At 34.3% G+C, this 19,509-nt stretch overlaps 1 protein-coding gene across 1 annotated transcript; it reads right to left on the reverse strand.

Annotated features, from left to right (window-relative positions):
* Nucleotides 1-15,277: 15,277 nt before the first annotated feature.
* On the reverse strand, nt 15,278-18,206 carry LOC115874133 (neutrophil collagenase-like). Its single transcript, XM_030889226.1, has 3 exons — nt 16,792-18,206; nt 15,366-15,595; nt 15,278-15,315 (listed from the first exon to the last, which is right to left on the reverse strand). The coding sequence occupies exons 1-3, from the start codon at nt 18,204-18,206 to the stop codon at nt 15,278-15,280; spliced, it is 1,683 nt and encodes a 560-aa protein (XP_030745086.1).
* Between the last annotated feature and the right edge of the window lie 1,303 nt (nt 18,207-19,509).

Raw genomic sequence — 19,509 nt, forward strand, 5'->3', positions numbered from 1 at the left:
ATTGACCGTCATTTTAGTAAGTTCCTCCACGGCGGCAAGCATCAGAAATACCAAGTATTAAAACGACCTAAAAGGAAATCGATGACGATGTTCAGTAATAAAAAAAAACATACATTCCAAGCTCACGCTTTTTTTCGAAGGAATAATATAATAATAATAAAGTTAAAAAATTCAAGTATCGATCACCAAAGTAGCACTTCGCGTACTAGATAGCAAAATAGCTATTCAAGAGGTACAGTGTACATAACCGTCAACCTTTGAATAAAAATATTAAGGAATTAGCATATAAAAAACTTAAGGTCAACCGCGATAGGACTCAAATATGACCGACTTAAATTCCGGTCTATCAGTGCCGTTCTAATTTTATTTAAAAAATGTAAAACTATAATATACGGTAGACTTGGGATAAATGCTGGTAATTATTAAAATTGTTATAAAAAATAGATAAGTTAACGTATCCAAATTTCTTGACAAGTAGTAAATAAAAGCAAAAATGCAAGAAAAAATATATATTTAGTTAATTTAAGTGAATTTCATAAATGATCGGTTTACTACACGTATGTATATTATATAGTCACTTACTAGCGAAAAGTTATTCTATTATTTCCTCGATTTTTGACCGAGATTTACCGCACGCTACACAACCAACTATTTTTCAAGTCAATTTCTCGTCTTTTTCGATAAATCGCAGTAGTGTCACTGTTAATTTAAGTTCTGCTACAATGTCCATCTAGATTTGCTACCTTTATGCAACTATCAGTAGTAGAATAATTAATAAATAACATAAAATAAGCTCAGTAAAGACTGACAAATCCACAAAATTTCAAATCAAATTCAAATGTGTGAAATGAATTGTCAAACAGAACTGTCAAGGATCCCCACCCTAGAGTCCTTTTTCCGCCCACCATGCATGAATACATGGATAGCATTATACTCCTTCCTTAATCGTTTTAGTCAAAGCCATCAACTTAAGCGAATCTCTAAAATACAAAAACACTAATAAGATTACCTTTCTAACACATACCCAATTTAATCGACAAAATATAAATTCTCTATAATACATTCAACATTACAACCTAATAAACTTCAAGCCACACAATTCTAAAAATACTCTAAAAACCCTGGTGGTTGATTAGTATAAAATTTACAACTCTCTCTCTCTCTCTCTCTCTCTCATTATGTTTATCCTGATTCTACATTATTGCTCTGCAAACTTTGCCGCAAGCGAGCATTTTATGAATAAATTAATTCATGCCCCTGCTTTTGCTTCCACTTGTTACGACTGATGTAACGACCCTATAACAATATACGGGAAGGCATTTTCTTCAAATAGAACTCATGTAATGGTCAGTTTTGGAGGCTGTGATACGACCTGTGAATATCATAATCTGCTCTTAGCTGTTAACACCCGGTTAAAATTTTGATTGGCCGTTATTGAATTAATTAATTCAGAGTTTATGTTCCCGTTTAATTGCTTAATTAAACTATAATAGTTTATTACGATAGGTATCTACTATTATTCAGGTGAAGTATCCACTTCATTGCAAACTCCTACAGGCGAAAAGAAGAGACACTGAAATACAATTTGTTTTAGATTTCGGCAAAAAATGCGTCAAATTCATTAAAAAATGTGTCGTAAATTTTCTAGCCTAATTTTTTTTTAAATATAGTTTTATCATAGACTCTTATCTATCTATCAAAGTCCTGGGTGCTCTGGGTGCCTGCTCACCAAGGGATAGAAGGCAATGAAAAAGCAAATGATCGAGCTAGAAAAGGAGCGAACACTCCACTAACTGGACCAAGGCCGGTTTTAAGGGCCATTGGGCCCCAAGTGGTTTTTTTTTCTGGCCCCCCTATCCTACGTTTGTTATTATACATAATGATTATGGTTAGGTATGTAGTGTGTTGTACGATTTACTAAATTATCTACATAAAAAAAAGTTGCAACGAACATAATGTATTTTACCCCAGTCAAATTAGTTAAAAAAAGGTCCATCGGCGGAAAAAATTCCCACAGTTTTGGAAATGATTTTAAACGATTCCCCTAGACTTGTGTTGATACGTGTCAAAAGTCCCCGAAGATAAATGATGAGCTCGAGGAGTGGGGGGGGGGAGTAAAATGTCAATTTTTTCACTCTTTTTTGCTTATATCTCGGAAACTATGACATCTACTGAAAAACACTCCATACACAAAAATAAATCTGACAAAATTCTCTATAAAAATGGTTCTATACATTTTTGTTCCCGGATTTATGATTTCCGAACTATGCCATTCATAAATTTGGATACTAAATTAAATGGCATATACCAAATCCGTACAAACACATTTCTTTTCGCTGGATGTTTTTCGTTCAAATAGCGTTGAAGAAGTACGATATCATGATTTTTTAAGTATGTATTAAGTTTAACTTTTAGTATATACTGTGATTTTATAAATTTTAGACGTGATACGCTCACACCAATCATTCCTTCATCAAATCAAAACCAACATGTACATAATATATTAAAGGATCAAAATAAATAATAATACATTTATAAAATAATAGTAAATTATTTTGATTCTGAATTAATTTTTGTGTTGGAAATAAGAAATGCCTTCATATAATTCTTTAATTCAAAAATCTTATAATGAAAATTAAAGCACCTTATCTTTAATCACATATATTTTTTGTAATTTAAATTTGATAATATATTATACGTTATTATAGAAAATTAAGACCTACTAAAAAAAGGACGGATGAAAAAAATAGACTTAGACCTATGAAAAAAATCTATTCAACTAATTTTGTAGAGAATTTTCTAGGCTTTTTTTTCTAAGCTTTCTAATTTTCTATATAAGGTGTTTTTTCGTAAGTGTCATATTTTCCGAGATATAAGCTAAAAAGTCATAAAAGTGGCATTTAACCCCTCCCCTCTCCTCGAGCTCATCGTTTATCTTCGGGGACTTGTGACACATATCAGCACAAGTCTAGAGGAACCAATTAAAACCATTTTCAAAACTGGGATTGTTTTCCACCGATTTGTCTAATTTGACTGGGCTATTAAACATTTTATAAAAAACATTTTAAATAATATTATACAACATTTAACGCAAAATTAAAACATTTATAATTTTTAAACAGAACATAAAAGAAATAACTTAATAAATAAACAAAATAAAAATTTGGGACATTGATCAAGTGTGTTTCTTTCTACATTTCTCCTTTGTAAACTGGTCAATTATTAAATTGTAATCTAATTTTTCGATATTTGATCCTTCTATGATAATATTCTTCTATACAGGGTGTTTCAAAACAAATGCGAAAAACTTTAGGGGGTGATTGTTCAAAATAAAGGATAGTTTGCTTTATAAACGTTGGGTCAAAAGTCAACCATTAGGGGGAGATATCGCGGTACAAAGATGGGGAAAAATAATGTTTTTATTTTTTATCTTGAAAACGAAAAGAGATAGACTAATGAAATTTTATGGAAGCATTACTGTTATGAAAACACACTTTCAGGTAATTTTTTTACTTTTTTAAAATGAGTGGAAGGAGTTGAAATAAACTACCCCTATCATTCTTGTTAACGAAATTTAAAGAAAAATCTTATCATTAATCTTATCAACACATGCAAATGCTTTAATTTGGATAGTTTAGTTTGTTTAGAAACTTTTTTACCTCTTGGGTTTTTTTGATAAAACTCACCGATTGGAAATTAAAATATAAAATATTAAGCATTACATGTCAGGACAAAAAACATTTTTAGATTAAGAATCTAGTGAAAATAACGATAATAATAATCATCTAGATAATAACGTATTGCAGTAGAGTAATGTCAAATAAAATAATATTAGGAACATCCTAAAAAGTAACAGCGGCCAACTAGATTTTTTCCTAAAAAAATTACAGCAGCCCACTAGATTCTTTATCAGAAAATGTTTTTTGTCCTGACATGTAATGCTTTACATTTTATTTGGGGTGCAAGGGGTATTGAAGCGATACATATAGCCTAGCTTACCCAAAAGTCAACCTCACCTTCACGTGGTGCACCCTGTTTACACAAACGAGGCTCTGACGTCCGAGTATAGGCGGTATAACCTTATACAACCCTCAGACCTACCATCTTCTGGGGAAAAGGAGTAATAAAATACACCTAGCCGGCCGAGAACGCACAAGGGAACTATCGTCGCAGTCCTCACTGTGCCATAGCCATCCCGTGCTACAGTTGCAGCCAAAACTGTGCGGCAGCGTAACCGCCACAGTTAAACCTTTTCACGCAGCTTACACACAGCAATGATGGAACATTCGAGTGGGGACAAAATTATCGTCCGAGGTAAAATACCCCCTCAATCGGATCTCCGGGAGGGTGCCTACTCGAGCGTATCATCGGAGAAACAAAAAACATCAATGTTTCACGTTCGCGGAGTGGAACGTCCGCACTCTACTGGACAAGATAAATTCAAATCGACCAGAGAGAAGAACAGCACTGGTCTCACAGGAACTCCACCGATTAAATATAGATATTGCCGCTCTAAGCGAAACACGCTTTGCAGATAAGGTAGTCTCACTGAGGAGCATTACACCTTCTTTTGGAAAGGTCACCCCGCAACACACAGGAGAATTCATGGTGTAGGCATTGCGATCAAAAACGAAATCGCCACCAAGTTAACAGAAGTACCTATTGGTGTCTCCGAACGTCTTATGACCCTAAGGTACCCCATATCAGACAAAACTTACGTCAACAACATTAGTGCCTACGCTCCCACCCTTGACGCTAAAATTGAAGATAAGGATAAATTTTACCAAGCATTACAAAATGCCTTTCAACGAATTCCAAAGCACGAACGAATCATCTTGCTAGGTGACTTTAATGCCCGTGTAGGCAAACAACAGGAAATATGGCCTGACGTATTGGGAAAACAATGGAAAACGCAAATAGCAATGGTGAACGCTTATTAACAACATGCGCAGAGTATAATCTTTGCATCACCAATACGTGGTTCATGTTGATGAACAAGTTTAAAGATACCTGGAAACATCCTAGATCAGGCCACTGGCATCAATTGGACCACATAATCGTTCGAAGGATGCATCTAAAAGATGTTAGGCTCACAAAAGCTAGAATAGATGCCGAATGCGGCACTGACCACCGACTTTTAATTTCAAAAATGAAAATCCAGTTAAAACCCAAACATCCACGCTGTAAAAAGCAAAACAACATGACCAGATTGAACGTACGGGATCTAGAGAACAAGAATACCGCCGACGCCCTCCGGGAAGCCATCAAAGAATCACTTCCACCGATAACTTCAATCTCAATATTGGAAGCTGAACAAGACTGGACACAATTAAGGGATGCGATTCATAAAACCAGCGAAGCAGTACTGGGAAAGTCGAACAAAAAGAAACAACCAGACTGGTTTGACGAAAATCAACAGCATATACAGGCTTTTTTGGAACAAAAGCATAGAGCACATCAAGCCGTCACTGCAAATCCACTTAATCCAAGACTGGTAGATAACTTTAAAGCAGCCAACAACACCCTTCGAAGAGAACTGCGCCAAGTAAAGGATAACTGGTGGTCACAAAAAGCGAATCAGATTCAAGAGTACGCCACTCATCACGATTATCGTAAATTCTTCGAGGCTGTAAAAGAAGTATACGGTCCAACTAAGAAGGTAAGCTGCCCAATCATGGCTCAAAATGGCGAACTTCTAAAAGAGGAAGAACAAATCAGAAATCACTGGAAAGAACATTACAGCCATATCCTTAACCAAGAAAACAACCCCAATATGGAAGCACTAAACACAATACCTCAGTATAACAGCCTCGATGTATTAGACATCCCAATAACAGAACAAGAAATAAAGACCTCCATAAAACAGCAACAAATCAGCTGGCTGTGACGCGATTCCGGCGGAAATCTATAAGTGTGCAAGTAAAGAAATTATGGATCATCTTAAGGCTCTCTTTGATGTCGTATGGGAAAGCGGAGAGGTACCTCACGATTTTCGCAACGCGAATATAGTGAATATATTTAAGAACAAAGGAAGTGCATCAGACTGCGGTAATTACCGGGGAATTTTGCTATTAGCTATCGGCGGAAAAATTCTTGCAAAAATAATGTCAAACCGCCTGCACCCATATATAGAAAAAAAATCCTCCCAGGATCGCAAACGGGTTTTCGTACCAACCGCGGCACCGTCGATTCCATATTTTCCATCCGTCAACTACAGGAAAAAGTAAAAAAGCAGCAGTCTAAACTTTATGTTGCATTCATCGATCTAACAAAAGCCTTCGACTCTGTGAACAGAGATGCGCTTTGGGCAATTATGGAAAAGTTCGAGTACCCAACAAATTTCTTACAGTGTGTAAAAGCCTCCATAACAACAACAAGTCAAGAGTGTCACATCATGGATCACTGAGCGACCCATTCCTAACAAATACAGGAGTTAGGCAGGGATGTGTCTTAGCGCCTCTCCTATTCAACATATTCATGGCAGCGCTCTCCATTATAGTGGACAGCAAACTGCAGGAGAGAGGATTGGGCATTAGATACAGATATGACGGCGTCTGTTCAACATAAAAAGACTCAGGGCAAAAACACGTACAAAATTTATCACAGAACTTCAATACGCTGACGACTGCGCTCTAGTTGCAAACACGGTACAACAATTACAAGAAATGTTGAACACATATACCTGGGCATACGAGGCTTTGGGCCTTAAGCTGAACATCGGCAAAACTAAAATCATGTGCACTCCCCCGGAAGATCACAACAATGCTATAAAAATCGGAGAAGAACTATTCGAATATGTGGCGGAATTCAATTACCTTGGCAGTTTGATTTCGGAAAAGGCCAATATTGACTCTGAAATTCAGCACAGGATTAGTAGCGCCTCAAGAGCATTCTGGAAATTAAAAGACAGGGTTTTCTACAATCATGACTTGAGTACAAAAACAAAACTTGCAGTATACCGAGCAATTATAATCCCCACCATGATATATGGGAGCGAAACCTGGGTGCCTTACCGCCGACACATGAACGCATTGAACAAGTTGCAACAGAGACACCTTAGACAACTCTTAAGAGTCCGGTGGTTCCATCATGTCTCAAACGTATCGGTCCTTGAAAAATCTAACTGCGAGAGTATTGAAGTCATGGTCACAAAATCCCGCTTAAGATGGGCTGGTCACGTATGCAGAATGCAAGAAAACCGCATACCAAAATCTCTGCTTTACGGTGAGCTTGTGGACGGTAAGAGGAGGCCGGGTGGACAACTGAAAAGATACAAGGACATTTTCCACGAAAATTTAAAGGGAATTAACATGCAGAATGAGTGGGAAAAAGCAGCTCACAATAGAACTCAATGGAGAAGGGTTGTAAACTCAGTTAACAGCGGCAACCAAAAAGTAGAGAGGCAACAAAGCAATGAGATTTTTGAATGTCCGGAGTGCGGTAGGCAGATAACATCACGTATCGGGCTTTTCAGTCACAGAAAAGCTCATGAAAGAAAACGCCTTGCGTGACCATTTTCTTTATGTGTGTCGAATACTCGTCAGCGAGTAACGGCTGTATGTATATGTACATTTTATTTTTTAATTTCAAATTGGTGAGTTTTATCAAAAAAATACAAGAGATGGAAAAGTTTCTAAACAAACTAAACTATCCAAATTAATTTTTTTGCATGTGTTTGATAAGATTTTTCTTTAAATTTCGTTAACAAGAATGATAGGGGTAGTTTATTTCAACCCCTTCCACTCATTTTAAAAAAGTGAAAAAATTACCAGAAAGTGTGTTTTTATAACAGTAATGCTTCCATAAAATTTCATTAGTCTATCTCTTTTCGTTTTCAAGATAAAAAATAAAAACATTATTTTTCCGCCATCTTTGTACCGCGATATCTCCCTAATGGTTGACTTTTGACCCAACGTTTATGAAGCAAACTACCCTTTATTTTGAACAAGGAATCGCCCCCTGAAGCTTTTCGCATTTGTTTTGAAACACCCTGTATATCTCCTTCTAAATCCGACTTACATGTATTTTTCAAGATATTGGCAGACTCTTCAAATGCTATATCATCGATATTGCTAAAAAACACTTAAAACGTTCGTTGACAGTGTGATAGCTTTTAGTTCGTCTTTCAAGATCCTGAATTATGGAGTCGTATTGCGTAATGGGCTTCCACCTTAAACTTCTTTTTGCCACTTAGGTGAACTTAATTATCTCTTGATTCATTGAAAATACTTTTCTTTTTCTAGTTCGAGAAATATCTTCTTTATAGGTAGCGTCATCCACTAAAGTCGCTGCCTCAATTTCGATGCCCTCAAAATTTCCACGGAGTGTTTGAACAAATGATACCAGTGACTTCAATAACTCGATGCTAGTAAAAATATTTAGTGATGGATCTTGCAAAGCTTTGCTTATAGCATTAACTTTTTCTAAGATTTTAAACCATATGGTAGTCAACAATGCAGGTTCGAAATTTTAGTTAAAATATGTATTTACCTTTTTTAAAATACCATTTATTTATTAACTTCTTCTTCATTTTCATATTTATATTTTTTTATAATCCAAATACGGGCCCCTTCGGGTCCTGGGCCCCCAAGCGGCCGCTTGTCCCGCTTTATGTATAAATCGGCGCTGAACTGGACCAGAACCGTTCTGTTTTCCAAACGGGAACCAACTGAAAGCGGAACTGAAGAATCTGGAAGACTTCATCCGTAACTTGGAATGGGTGTCCTCCAACGGTTCAGAACTTACGACCGAGAAAAATCAAAGGTTCCTTAATTTAAGTAAAAACATTCTTCGGATTGTCACGGGGTTTCTAACAGGACACTGTCTCCTCAACGAACACCTCAGTAATCTGAAGCTCAGAGACAACGGCGAATGTAGATTTTGTGGGGAAAATGGGGAAACACCAGAACACCTTACCACTGAGTGCGCCGAGACGACGACCATTCGTGCCATAAACTTTGGTACGTCTGATGTCGAGGATGGAGAGCTGGCCTCTGTGGAGCTGTCTCAGATACTGGCTTTTGTTAAAGCCCTGAGACTGTATGGTGAGTTAAAACTCAAGAACCCCCCTCCGAAACATTCTGCATTCTACATTCATAGACTCTTGTACAGTGGTTCTACAGGGTTGTTCACCACATACGACACGGAGTATTGTAGCTAAACGATTAGATTTTTGCAAATTGTAAGTTTTGGGTTCGTTGAAGGACTATAAGAGCTACAATTTCAAAATAATTTTACAAGATACAGAGTGTAAAAAATAAAAAATATTAAAGTTGTATTTTTTTAAATGGAACATCCTCTATATTATTATATTTTTAGTTTCTAGGATTAAATTAAAGGTAAATTTAATTAAGGTTTGCCGCATTTTAATCTCACCGTTTTTGAAATATTTAAATTTTTGTCAAAATACAGTAATAAGTTTAATGCTTCATTTCTCTAGGCGTATTTAAGTTTTTAAAACCAAATATTGTACTGAAATTTTCCTATTTACTAAATTTGCTAATGTTGCAATAATAAAAATTATACTACCTTATACAGAGTGTCTAAAAATTTATTTTAAATAATTAGTAGCTTTAAACGGCAATAACTTGTTTAATTTAAATGGAATACCCTGTATATTTTTCGAGAATCAGATGCACAATTTAATTGTCTATTAAATTGCATTGTACTATTTATATCTAACTCTTCAAGTTTTCGTAACAATGCATTTTTTTATACTTTTAGACCTCATTTATCAATGTACCCATGGAATATTGACATTTTAGATTATTTTTAAAGAGCACAGATACTAATATTGTGGATATAGTTCGTTTATTCGATTAAAAAATAAAAATGTTTAAATATTTGTTATAGAGGACCAATTAAATTGATTAATAATAATTGCTCCAAATACTAAAAATCTGAATTTTGTATTTGTGTATTAGACAGTGTGGTAAAAAGTAACACCTTAAAAATTTTATTTCATTTTTTGACGAATGCTTACTTATTACGACAACAGAGACTTTCATTTTCATAACTTATTATTGATTTCTGATTCAAATCTACAATTATTTAAAATAATTGATTAATTAAGATAATTAAGAACAATGACTTTTACATTACAGTTGGGCGTTGGAACCTTTTGTGCTACACAGCAAAATAAAACACTAAATCACCACTATACACCAAAACACTTTTACTTTAACACTTGACGCACGTTTCGCTAACCATGTTAGCATCATCAGCAGATGATTAAAATATAATCGCTCAAATTGTAGATTGTAGTTTAGTTTTAATCATCTGCTGATGATGCTCACATGGTTAGCGAAACGCGCGTCCAGTGTAAACGTAAAAGTGTTTTGGTGTATTGTGGTGATTGAGTGTTTTATTTTGCAATTACTTTTACAATAAAAAAATCCTCTTGTAAAGACAATCCGGGTCTTATCTTAGCCTTTAAATAAATTAGAATAAAATAAACTATGTTAAAACTTTCATGTATATTACTGAAATGAAGATAATATATCTAAGCTAAATGTAATATATTACAGTTGTAGTAAAATGAGTAACTAGTTGTCGAAAATCCAGATCCAACCCTGATGCAACATTTTTTTGAAACGTCTACTTCTGCGATTTGAAATTTTGATGCAAAATCCGGCAATACCGCTCAGAAGAAATGTACCCACTCATACCCACCCAACTTTTTTCTCTTTTTAATACATTTGATTAGCCATTAAGCTGCCTACATCACTGTCTTACACGTTAAAATCCTATACACAGAGTTGACCTGTCTCGATCGGTATGTATACAAAAGGAATAACACAAATGCCGTACAGTAATAAATGACCTATATCGCTTCTAGAATTATCGGTGAATTAAAAATTTGCACTAACTTCCGGCACCACCACTTTAGCACGGCATTAGGTTTTTTGACTTTTATTTTTAATCATCTATAAGCTATAAAAACGCCGTATATCAATAATTAGTCGTAATTCCTCACTTGTACCTGAGAAATTCCATTTACTCACGTACTCACCTGTACCGCTCAGAAATGACGGCAGAGCGCTTAGAGTTATTTTATAATATAGTAACAGCCTTCTAAGCGTTATTCACGTTGGTTCATTTCACAGGTTAATTTTTTCGATGGGCTTGTAGTCTATTAGGATGAAGCAAATAACTATAAGAATCTTATTAACTATAAAATTTAACATTGTCGGACAACATTTTTTTTACAAACAACAAATTCTAAATTTATAATATTCTTTAAATTTAAAGACGTTTCAAAATAACGTCTCGTAAGTAATGTTTGTGCTTTTGCTACCTTGGTTACGCATCCCAATAATGCATCGAGCACTGTTTCGCATGTCAACATATCAAATTCTGACGTATTTTTCTCTACTTATTTGTTCAAAATAATATCGAATAAGGGGTTGTCACCGATTAAAATCGTTATTTAGTCATACATATGAGTTGTAAATCAATGTTTTTAAATGAACTGTTGTCAAAAACTCTCAGAATTAGTGATAAACGACAAAAAGAAAACCCAAAAGGAAGCCGAAAAAATAATCGCGGTTAAACTGGTCTTGGGATTTAAATCACTTATCTAAACAAAATGTATTCGAAAAATTAGATTAGCTGATTGGTCCATTACACGATGAGGGAAATAATCCGTAATATTTCGCGTGCTTTTAAATAAATGACCTATAGTGTGCTATTATAAAAATATGGTTTTGTTTTAAAATTTGAGCTAAATCTACTAATCTTACCATTGAAGTATATATGGTATCACATTCGGTAGGTGGATTGTTTGTAAATGGCAAGTATAATATTTTGAAAACAAAAATTTCGTTGTCAACTAAAGTGTCGTTAAAATCAACCCATAAAAAAAGCACACAAGAAAACAGCACATTTCACAAACAATAAAAGCGGGAAGAGATATTATAAAAAATGCTTATTTAAGTCTAAGTCAGTGAAAAAATCATCCAATGTATAGTATGCTTCCTTAATTAAAAATGCCGTTAATTTAGTTTCGATTTGTTTGGGATTATATAAACAAACGTTGTGGCATTTAGGATTCTGAATTCTGACGACTCGTGTATTTAGCAAATACGAAAATATTCGTATGCTTGGCAAGTGTACTATCTTTGTAACAACATAAGCTTAGCGCTCACTTTACGCGGCGAGTGACAAATATTTGCACAAGGAAACCACTCACACCACATGGCAAATATATCCAAATAACAAATGTTTGTACAAGTACACGAGTCGTCAGAGTCCACCGTAATAAAAATAAACTTTAATAAATAATAATAGAAATGTACGATTTTTGATGGTCATAAACAGTTATAAACTTTAATGAATACCTACATATCTATTTTTTATTAAATAATTCAATCATTTTTTGATCTACTTTTTTTGTGTCTCACCCATTAAAAGATTTACGGTAAATAAGAATAATTAATATTATTCTGGAGTAGATAGGCAACCTATGTCCGGCAGCAAAATCCCATGCTTTTTCTTATGAAGGTCCATTCTGTCGTTTTTAGTGCCCAAGTGGTGGGGGTAATTTTTCTGACGGAAGTAGGCGTGGCCTAGGAATGGGTAAAGGGGCTGGGCGAGCTTCATAAGTAAAAGATAAGATTTTGCCGGCGAATCAAAATTGAAAAGGCGTTACCTGTACGACCAATGAGAAAGCCCAGAACCTAGAGGGAGGAGTTATCTATGAGAAAGCAAATAAATCTTACGTCATACGTTGGGTGGGGGCGCGCGGGGGGCCCATAGGTATAGATCACGTAATGAACGACGTTCGTATACAAGTCAAATACCATATACGAGCGCTATTCACCAAATGCCATATACCTAACACCTAGTCCTGCGCCCTCAGGAGGCCCCCAACATATAGGTTAATTAAATTAAATTTTTATTAGCGCATTCACCATTTTGTCATTAATAATTTACTAAAAAATATATTAACGCCATTTATCAAAAATTAAAAATATATACGTTCACCATTTTAACAAGATTTAATAAAAAAATATATACATTCGCCATTTTGTCAAGACTAGAAGAATAAAAAAATATATTAGCGCATTAAAATAATAGCGTAGATTAAAAATATTTTTTACTTACCACAATAGCTATTCCGTCTACATCAGCTCTGTTTAGGAGGAGGAGGAGGAGGATACGGCGGCGGCAGCAGCAGCGGCGACGGCGCAAGGTAAGTACCTATAGATATTAACAATAAGAACTAATAAGCGCAAAGTAATTAGATGTAATTCAAAAGGAAAAAGTTTAGGTAAACAAAGTTGACTTCGGCAAACATCGGTTGTTATCGTAAGCGCGCTGGGGTGTGGCACTGTCTTTTGTCGCGCGCACGCAAGCCCCACTAATTAATAGTTTATAGGATAGTTTAGCAAAAATAGTAATAAAATATATACGCATGGCTAAATGATTTATTATAAAAACATAACGATTAATTAATTTAAGAGTATTGGGAATCAAAACAAAGATTAAATGTCAAACGCCAACTATGTCAACTAGGTGTGGCTCTAAGCGCAAGCTCCAAAGTAAACCGAAAAAATTCAAAAATATGTACATATTATAATGCAAAACATAACGATTGTGGGGGGTATTGAAATTAATTTAAGAGTATTAAACCAAAAGACATTTCTTTACTAAAAGATTAAAAGTCAAACGTCAAATGTCAACTAGGTGTGGCGCGCAAGCTCTGAAATAAACAGTAAAATTTTTAAAATCTAATGCAAAACATAACGATTAATTTTAAGAGTATTACACCAAAAGACATTTCTTTACTAAAAGATTAAACGTCATCTGTCAAACATTGACGCTAAAATTACTAGGTGTGGCGCGCAAGCTCCAAAATAAATAGAAAAAAATTAAAAATCTAATGCAAAACATAGCGATTAATTAATTTAAGAGCATTAAACAAAAAGGCATTGTTAAAAACAGAGATTAAACGTCATCTGTCAAACATTGACGTCAAAATCGACGCTAGGTGTGGCTCTAAGGCGCAAGCTCCAACAGAAAAATTTAAAAAAAATATGTACAAGTACTTAACGCTATAATAATAAAATTTAGAGATGAGACTAAAAAGCAAACAATTCTGAGAATCTAACAATAAAAATAATTAATTTAAAAGTATTAAATCAAACGTCAACTATGTCAACTAGGTGTGGCTCTAAGCGCAAGCTCCAACAGAAAATTTTTTAAAAATATAAATAAGGACAATAGCCCATCGTTTAACTTCAGTAAACATCGCTGCTGTCAAACGTCAAAATCAGCGCGCCAAAAAAACTAGGTGTGGCGGCGGCAGAAATAAACAGAAAAACCCTTTGTAATGTAAAAAAACTTTAATATTTATCGAAACGATGAAAATTAATTTAAGAGTATTAAATCAAAAAACAAAGCGTATTACTAAAAATACGTACTTACGAGGTTTATATGTATTATTATCCAGCCACTCAACACATACACTTACACCCTTTTTCTTCAATAGCCCTTTTCACTAAACGCACTGAAAATACACAGTAATTTTCTTGATGCAGTACCATGAAAAGTTAGAAACAAACTGATGATTTTGTAGCTAAAAATATAATGTGAAGGCCAACAGGAAACAACTGATAACACCAGTTCTTGGAATTAAAAAACAATATTTATTTTATAAACAATAAAATTAATATACGAGGTGTGTAGAATAAGGTTAATATACAAGGTGTGTAGAATAAAATTAATATACGAGGTGTGTAGCTAATTTAGTTGATTGCTTTTATAAGAATAAACATGAGAGAGAATACTTTCAAATTTTTATGGTGTAGCCTTATAAAAACAATCTTAAGCCCCAACGCCGCGTCAAGGCATAGCTACATTGCTGGGGGGCTATCACCTGTCAAACGTCAAACGTCAAACCTGTCATCTGTCAAACGTTAAACCTGTCACCTGTCAAACGTTAAACCTGTCAAACGTCAAACCTGTCTTACGTCATTTTTTTATATTTTTAGTGTATTTTATTTAGAGTATTTTATTCAATATATTTTAGCTTACTATATTTATATTGTATACAAATTTAGACGTTTTATACTATGTCTACTGTTTGATTTAAGCTTTTCAATAGCTGCATTCAAATTTAGTAATTTTTTCCTAACATAAATAATTATTTTTATTATATATATTTATTTTACACATGTATTTAACAGTACTGAAAAACATTTTTCAATCTTTTTTATATTGTACAAGACTGATTATATAAAAAAATGATTTAGAGTATTCTAAATAAAACAACTTTTCATTTCACTGTGTATTTATGTTCCACATTTCTCTCATCTAGTAAATTATAAAAAATAGGTAAACTTCTATAGATTTATCACACCAACCACTATTAACGTTTTCATCAACAAAGTCCAGAAACGTTGAAAAACCTTCATAAGACATTTGAATCTTCTTCTTCTTCTTGTTTGTACTTTGGAAAATAATTTGCTTTTCTGCCAGGTTCTCGGAAATGTTTAATGCTACATTAATTATTGGTTCTAATACACTTGATTTATCCATAACGATTTGATGATGAGAGCGATGTGAACAAGACAATGGTTTACAATAAAATGAGCTAATAAGTAAAAAAAATACTAGATATTAATAGATTTAAATTTATTGTGTTAAAAGGTTTATAATATAATCATATAATACATGAGCATTATTTACAGTACAAGAACATATTTCTAGTCTATGATAATTACAAATATTACTGTATGATTGTTCTAATTTCGGTACAGGTCCAGAAGTAAATTCCAAGTTCACTATACAGGGTGGATCAAGATTCATTTCGTTGTATGTGCGCAGCAGAAATTCCTTTTTAATAGATCCTTTAACGAAAACCATATCGACACCTTCCAATTCCTCCTGTATTATGTTATACATCGCTTTATAGGGTAAATACCTGAATTAGGGATTCCATGAACATTGTGAAATATATAATTTATCGTCTTCTTATGGTGTATCGGCAGATCGTGGTAACAAATCTTCGGTTTAAATGTATAGGTTTTCATTTCTTTTCCATCGTATATGGATAATTCCTTAACCTCAAATTCAGGTATGGAAAATCCTTGTACGTCTATAACAACGAACTTCATCGTATCAATGTCTTGCAACAACTGACGCCTTTCTCTACCGACTCTACACTACACTAGGAGAAGTTTCGAGAGTATTAACACTTGTTTTTGAAAACTATATGCTTTTATGAAAAAATCCATTCCTTTTATAGCCAAAAATCCCCACAATTTTTCCCTTACAACCAATCAGCAAGCGCTAACCACCTCTCAGTTTGCGTCAAAAACAATAACGCTCGATGTGCGCATATTTTCCTCTTAGAGTTAAACCAATCAGAGCGCTCCAATGAATTTACAATAAACAGACAAACGTATTGCAAAAACATTGTAGTTTTGTGTGTCTATCTGGTAAGTCAACCTTTTTTACATAAAAATTAAATTCGCAAAGGTTCTTTTAGGGTTTTAAACCGATTTATATGGGTAATTTTGTTTTTCTACTAAATAAAAAACGAGAAATAATTTTAATTATATTTATTTAGGAAACATAATATATAATTATATAAAATAGACTTATACAATATTTTGAGTTATAATTTTATTTAACAATACTTTTAGTTTCTCTAATATACTAATATTCGGACAAGATATTCCAAAGAAATCCAAGCTAAGTTTACCGGTTACTTTTAAACTATTGGAAAATTCATCATAACCATAATAATGCCCATTATAAAGGAAATAAATTATGCCATCGGTGTACCGAAATACAGAGTCTATTTTACTAGGCACTCCTGTAAATTGCTCAGTTATGAGAGCGGTGCTTTTAGGTAAAAACCGACAATCATCAATTTCGCTAAACATATTATTATCGAAAAACCAGTACGTTTTACCACGGTACGAATTGACGACCCCTCGTATGGTTGGATAATTCTGCATAAGAACATTATAATGCTCGCGTTTAAGCAACCTAAACGAGGCGTATTCGAAAATATAAACCATACTTTCACTGAATAATACAACTTCGTTATCTGGTTTTTGATAAATACCCGATATTTTTTCAAAAGGTGTATGTAAAAATGTTAACCAATCAGTTATTACAAGCGGTGTATCTTGAATTTCCCTAGTGTTTAAATTTAACATCCACACGTACTTTTTATAAAACAAATAGAGCTTATTATTCACAATTAGAAACGAGGTATTTGACATCTTAGAATTTAAATCGCATAATTTTGGAACTTTTAAATTGATTCCTTGCGTGTTCGGCGTTGGGATAGTCGTCGTTGTCTTCGTGGTTGTCGTAGGCATCGTTTTTGTTGTCTTCATGGTTCTCACCGTAGTTCTCACTGCCGGTTTGGAACCGTATAACTCTTGAATTGCCAATATATCATCTTGCGATAGTTTCGTTGTGTTTTCAAACACCAAAGACGGGTACATTATAGATTCGTAGTTTGCAGAATGCGCTATACCAAGGACATGGCCTATTTCATGTGTTAAAACTCTCAACAGACTTGTAGCGCCTTCCGGGACTGGTTCCTCATCCAAATACCAACTTAAACTTTTTTGTATGTGAACTTCCTCGGTCGTGGACATTAAATCGGGAAAATAGGCATGCCCTAGTATCATTCCTCCTGTTGGAAATGGGCACCAATCCCTATTATTAATTCTTTGGAACGTATGGTTTGCCTCCGTAAATGAAATCACTATATTTACAGAAATATTTTTTTTCGAGTACGGGTTGACATACTCAAACTGCAAATTGCTATTGGCAGACCACATTTCGAAAGCCTGTCTCGTTATTCCTACATATTTTTGTCTATGTGGAAGATATGCGGTTGATGGAGGGTAAACTGTCCATCTTAGAATATTAGTATTCCATTTTCCTTGTTTGCTATTACGAAGGGTATAGTAATTAACAGAAGTTCCACACCAATACCTCTGTATAAAAGAAACGGTTTGGGGGTTCAATGTTCCATCCTCTGGCAGATTATATATAGCTTGAAATTCGCTTAAACCCTCAGCCAATGATTCTAGGTTCTGGACGTCTGCTGATTCGTTATTATGAAAATAACCGTGAAATCGTAAGAAAGTCTGGGCTTCTTCTTGTGTTAGCTCCTTACCACTTGCAGGGTGAATAAGCACAACAACCACTGCCACTAGCACTAAAATAACGTACATGTTGTTCAGACAAGATTAGACTGTCAACTGAATGTAAGTAGCTTGTTAACCACCATATATACGTTTAGGGCTTATATACCACTTCTAAACGCTCAAGCTCCCTTAAAATCTTGAAAATATCCTCTTTTTTTCCTTGGGTCTGATCCAATACATATAGTCTATCAACCAGTTCATTAATGTCGTCGTATTCCAGAGGAGGAGAACTATTGTTTAAGACTTGTTTGTTTATATCATAGTATTCCAGAGCAGGAGAACTAATGTTTAAGACTTGTTCGTTTATATCCTGACTTCCTTGTTGTTGTTTCACACGTTTTCTTTTGCCTTTCTTCCTTGCCGGTGGAAATAGTTTAGAAATAATATTTACATATTTGCAGCTCTTGCTTGAATTAATGTGTTTATCCTGATTAAACTAACGTCTATGTGCGTTTGTCAATAACAGTATAAACTTATAATTCTCTAAATCTATTTCGGCGTACTCAGTAGGATGCGATTGAGTAAGAAGATTCAATAATCCGCTTGTCAGTTCAAATTTTTCATCTTTAATCGCTAGATACCCATCATCATATTGAACTTTAACTGGTTCGTTACCGATAAGCAGACGTTTGTTCGCTCTTCTAATACCAAATATATTTTGGTTTGGTATATCCAGGAGTTTTAACCTACAGCGTTGTCGTTCCATGACCGATGACGTACTAATAATACCTTTCATAAGAATATGTAGTATTTATACCCAACACAACAGTAAAGCAACAGGAACACTACAGTAAAGCAACAGGAAAGCAACACAGACCTGATTGAACGGCCCTGATTGGAACGGCCCTGATTGCAACAGATCTGATTGGAACGGCCCGTTTACCTGATTGAACCGCTTCAACGGACCCCTGATTGTCTAACGTTGGCTTAGGTACATATTTTTAAAATCCACTAGCGCAAGCTCCTTTACCGATAGTTTAAAAAAATAATTAACTATGCTACGGGGTAATTTAACAGAAAATATAGTGTGGAAAATTAAAAAGAACTTATAAATTTTTTTGGAATATATACCGGGTGTGAAAAAAAGTATATATGGTGTAAAAGCAATACGTGAGAAAATTCGTCACCATGGTTTGGTTTTAGCGATAAATATTTAAGTAAAAATAAATCAAACTTAGTGCTAATACATGTAAAATAAAAAAGTAGTAATCAGTCTTTACGGTTTCTGTTATTTCTGCATATTTTTGTTTTTCTAGAATTTTTCCGACATTGTGCAATCCCCCTTATCAGTTTGGTTTTCCGGTATGATATCATATTTTTCTAGAATATT

The sequence above is a fragment of the Sitophilus oryzae genome, unplaced genomic scaffold (assembly GCF_002938485.1).
Source record: "Sitophilus oryzae breed Bouriz unplaced genomic scaffold, Soryzae_2.0 scaffold_1229_pilon_pilon, whole genome shotgun sequence".
Classification (NCBI taxonomy): Eukaryota; Metazoa; Arthropoda; class Insecta; order Coleoptera; family Curculionidae; genus Sitophilus; species Sitophilus oryzae.

Bases quoted from the DNA above. Each gene is read 5' to 3' on its own strand.
- LOC115874133 (XM_030889226.1), bottom strand. From the start codon at position 18,206: ATGTACGTTATTTTAGTGCTAGTGGCAGTGGTTGTTGTGCTTATTCAC. The intron at 15,596-16,791 runs GTACACCGATGG...TTTACTTATTAG, and splicing joins AAAATAGACTCTGTATTTCG to CTCATTTTATTGTAAACCAT. The intron at 15,316-15,365 runs GTTGGTGTGATA...ATAATTTACTAG, and splicing joins TGATGAAAACGTTAATAGTG to ATGAGAGAAATGTGGAACAT.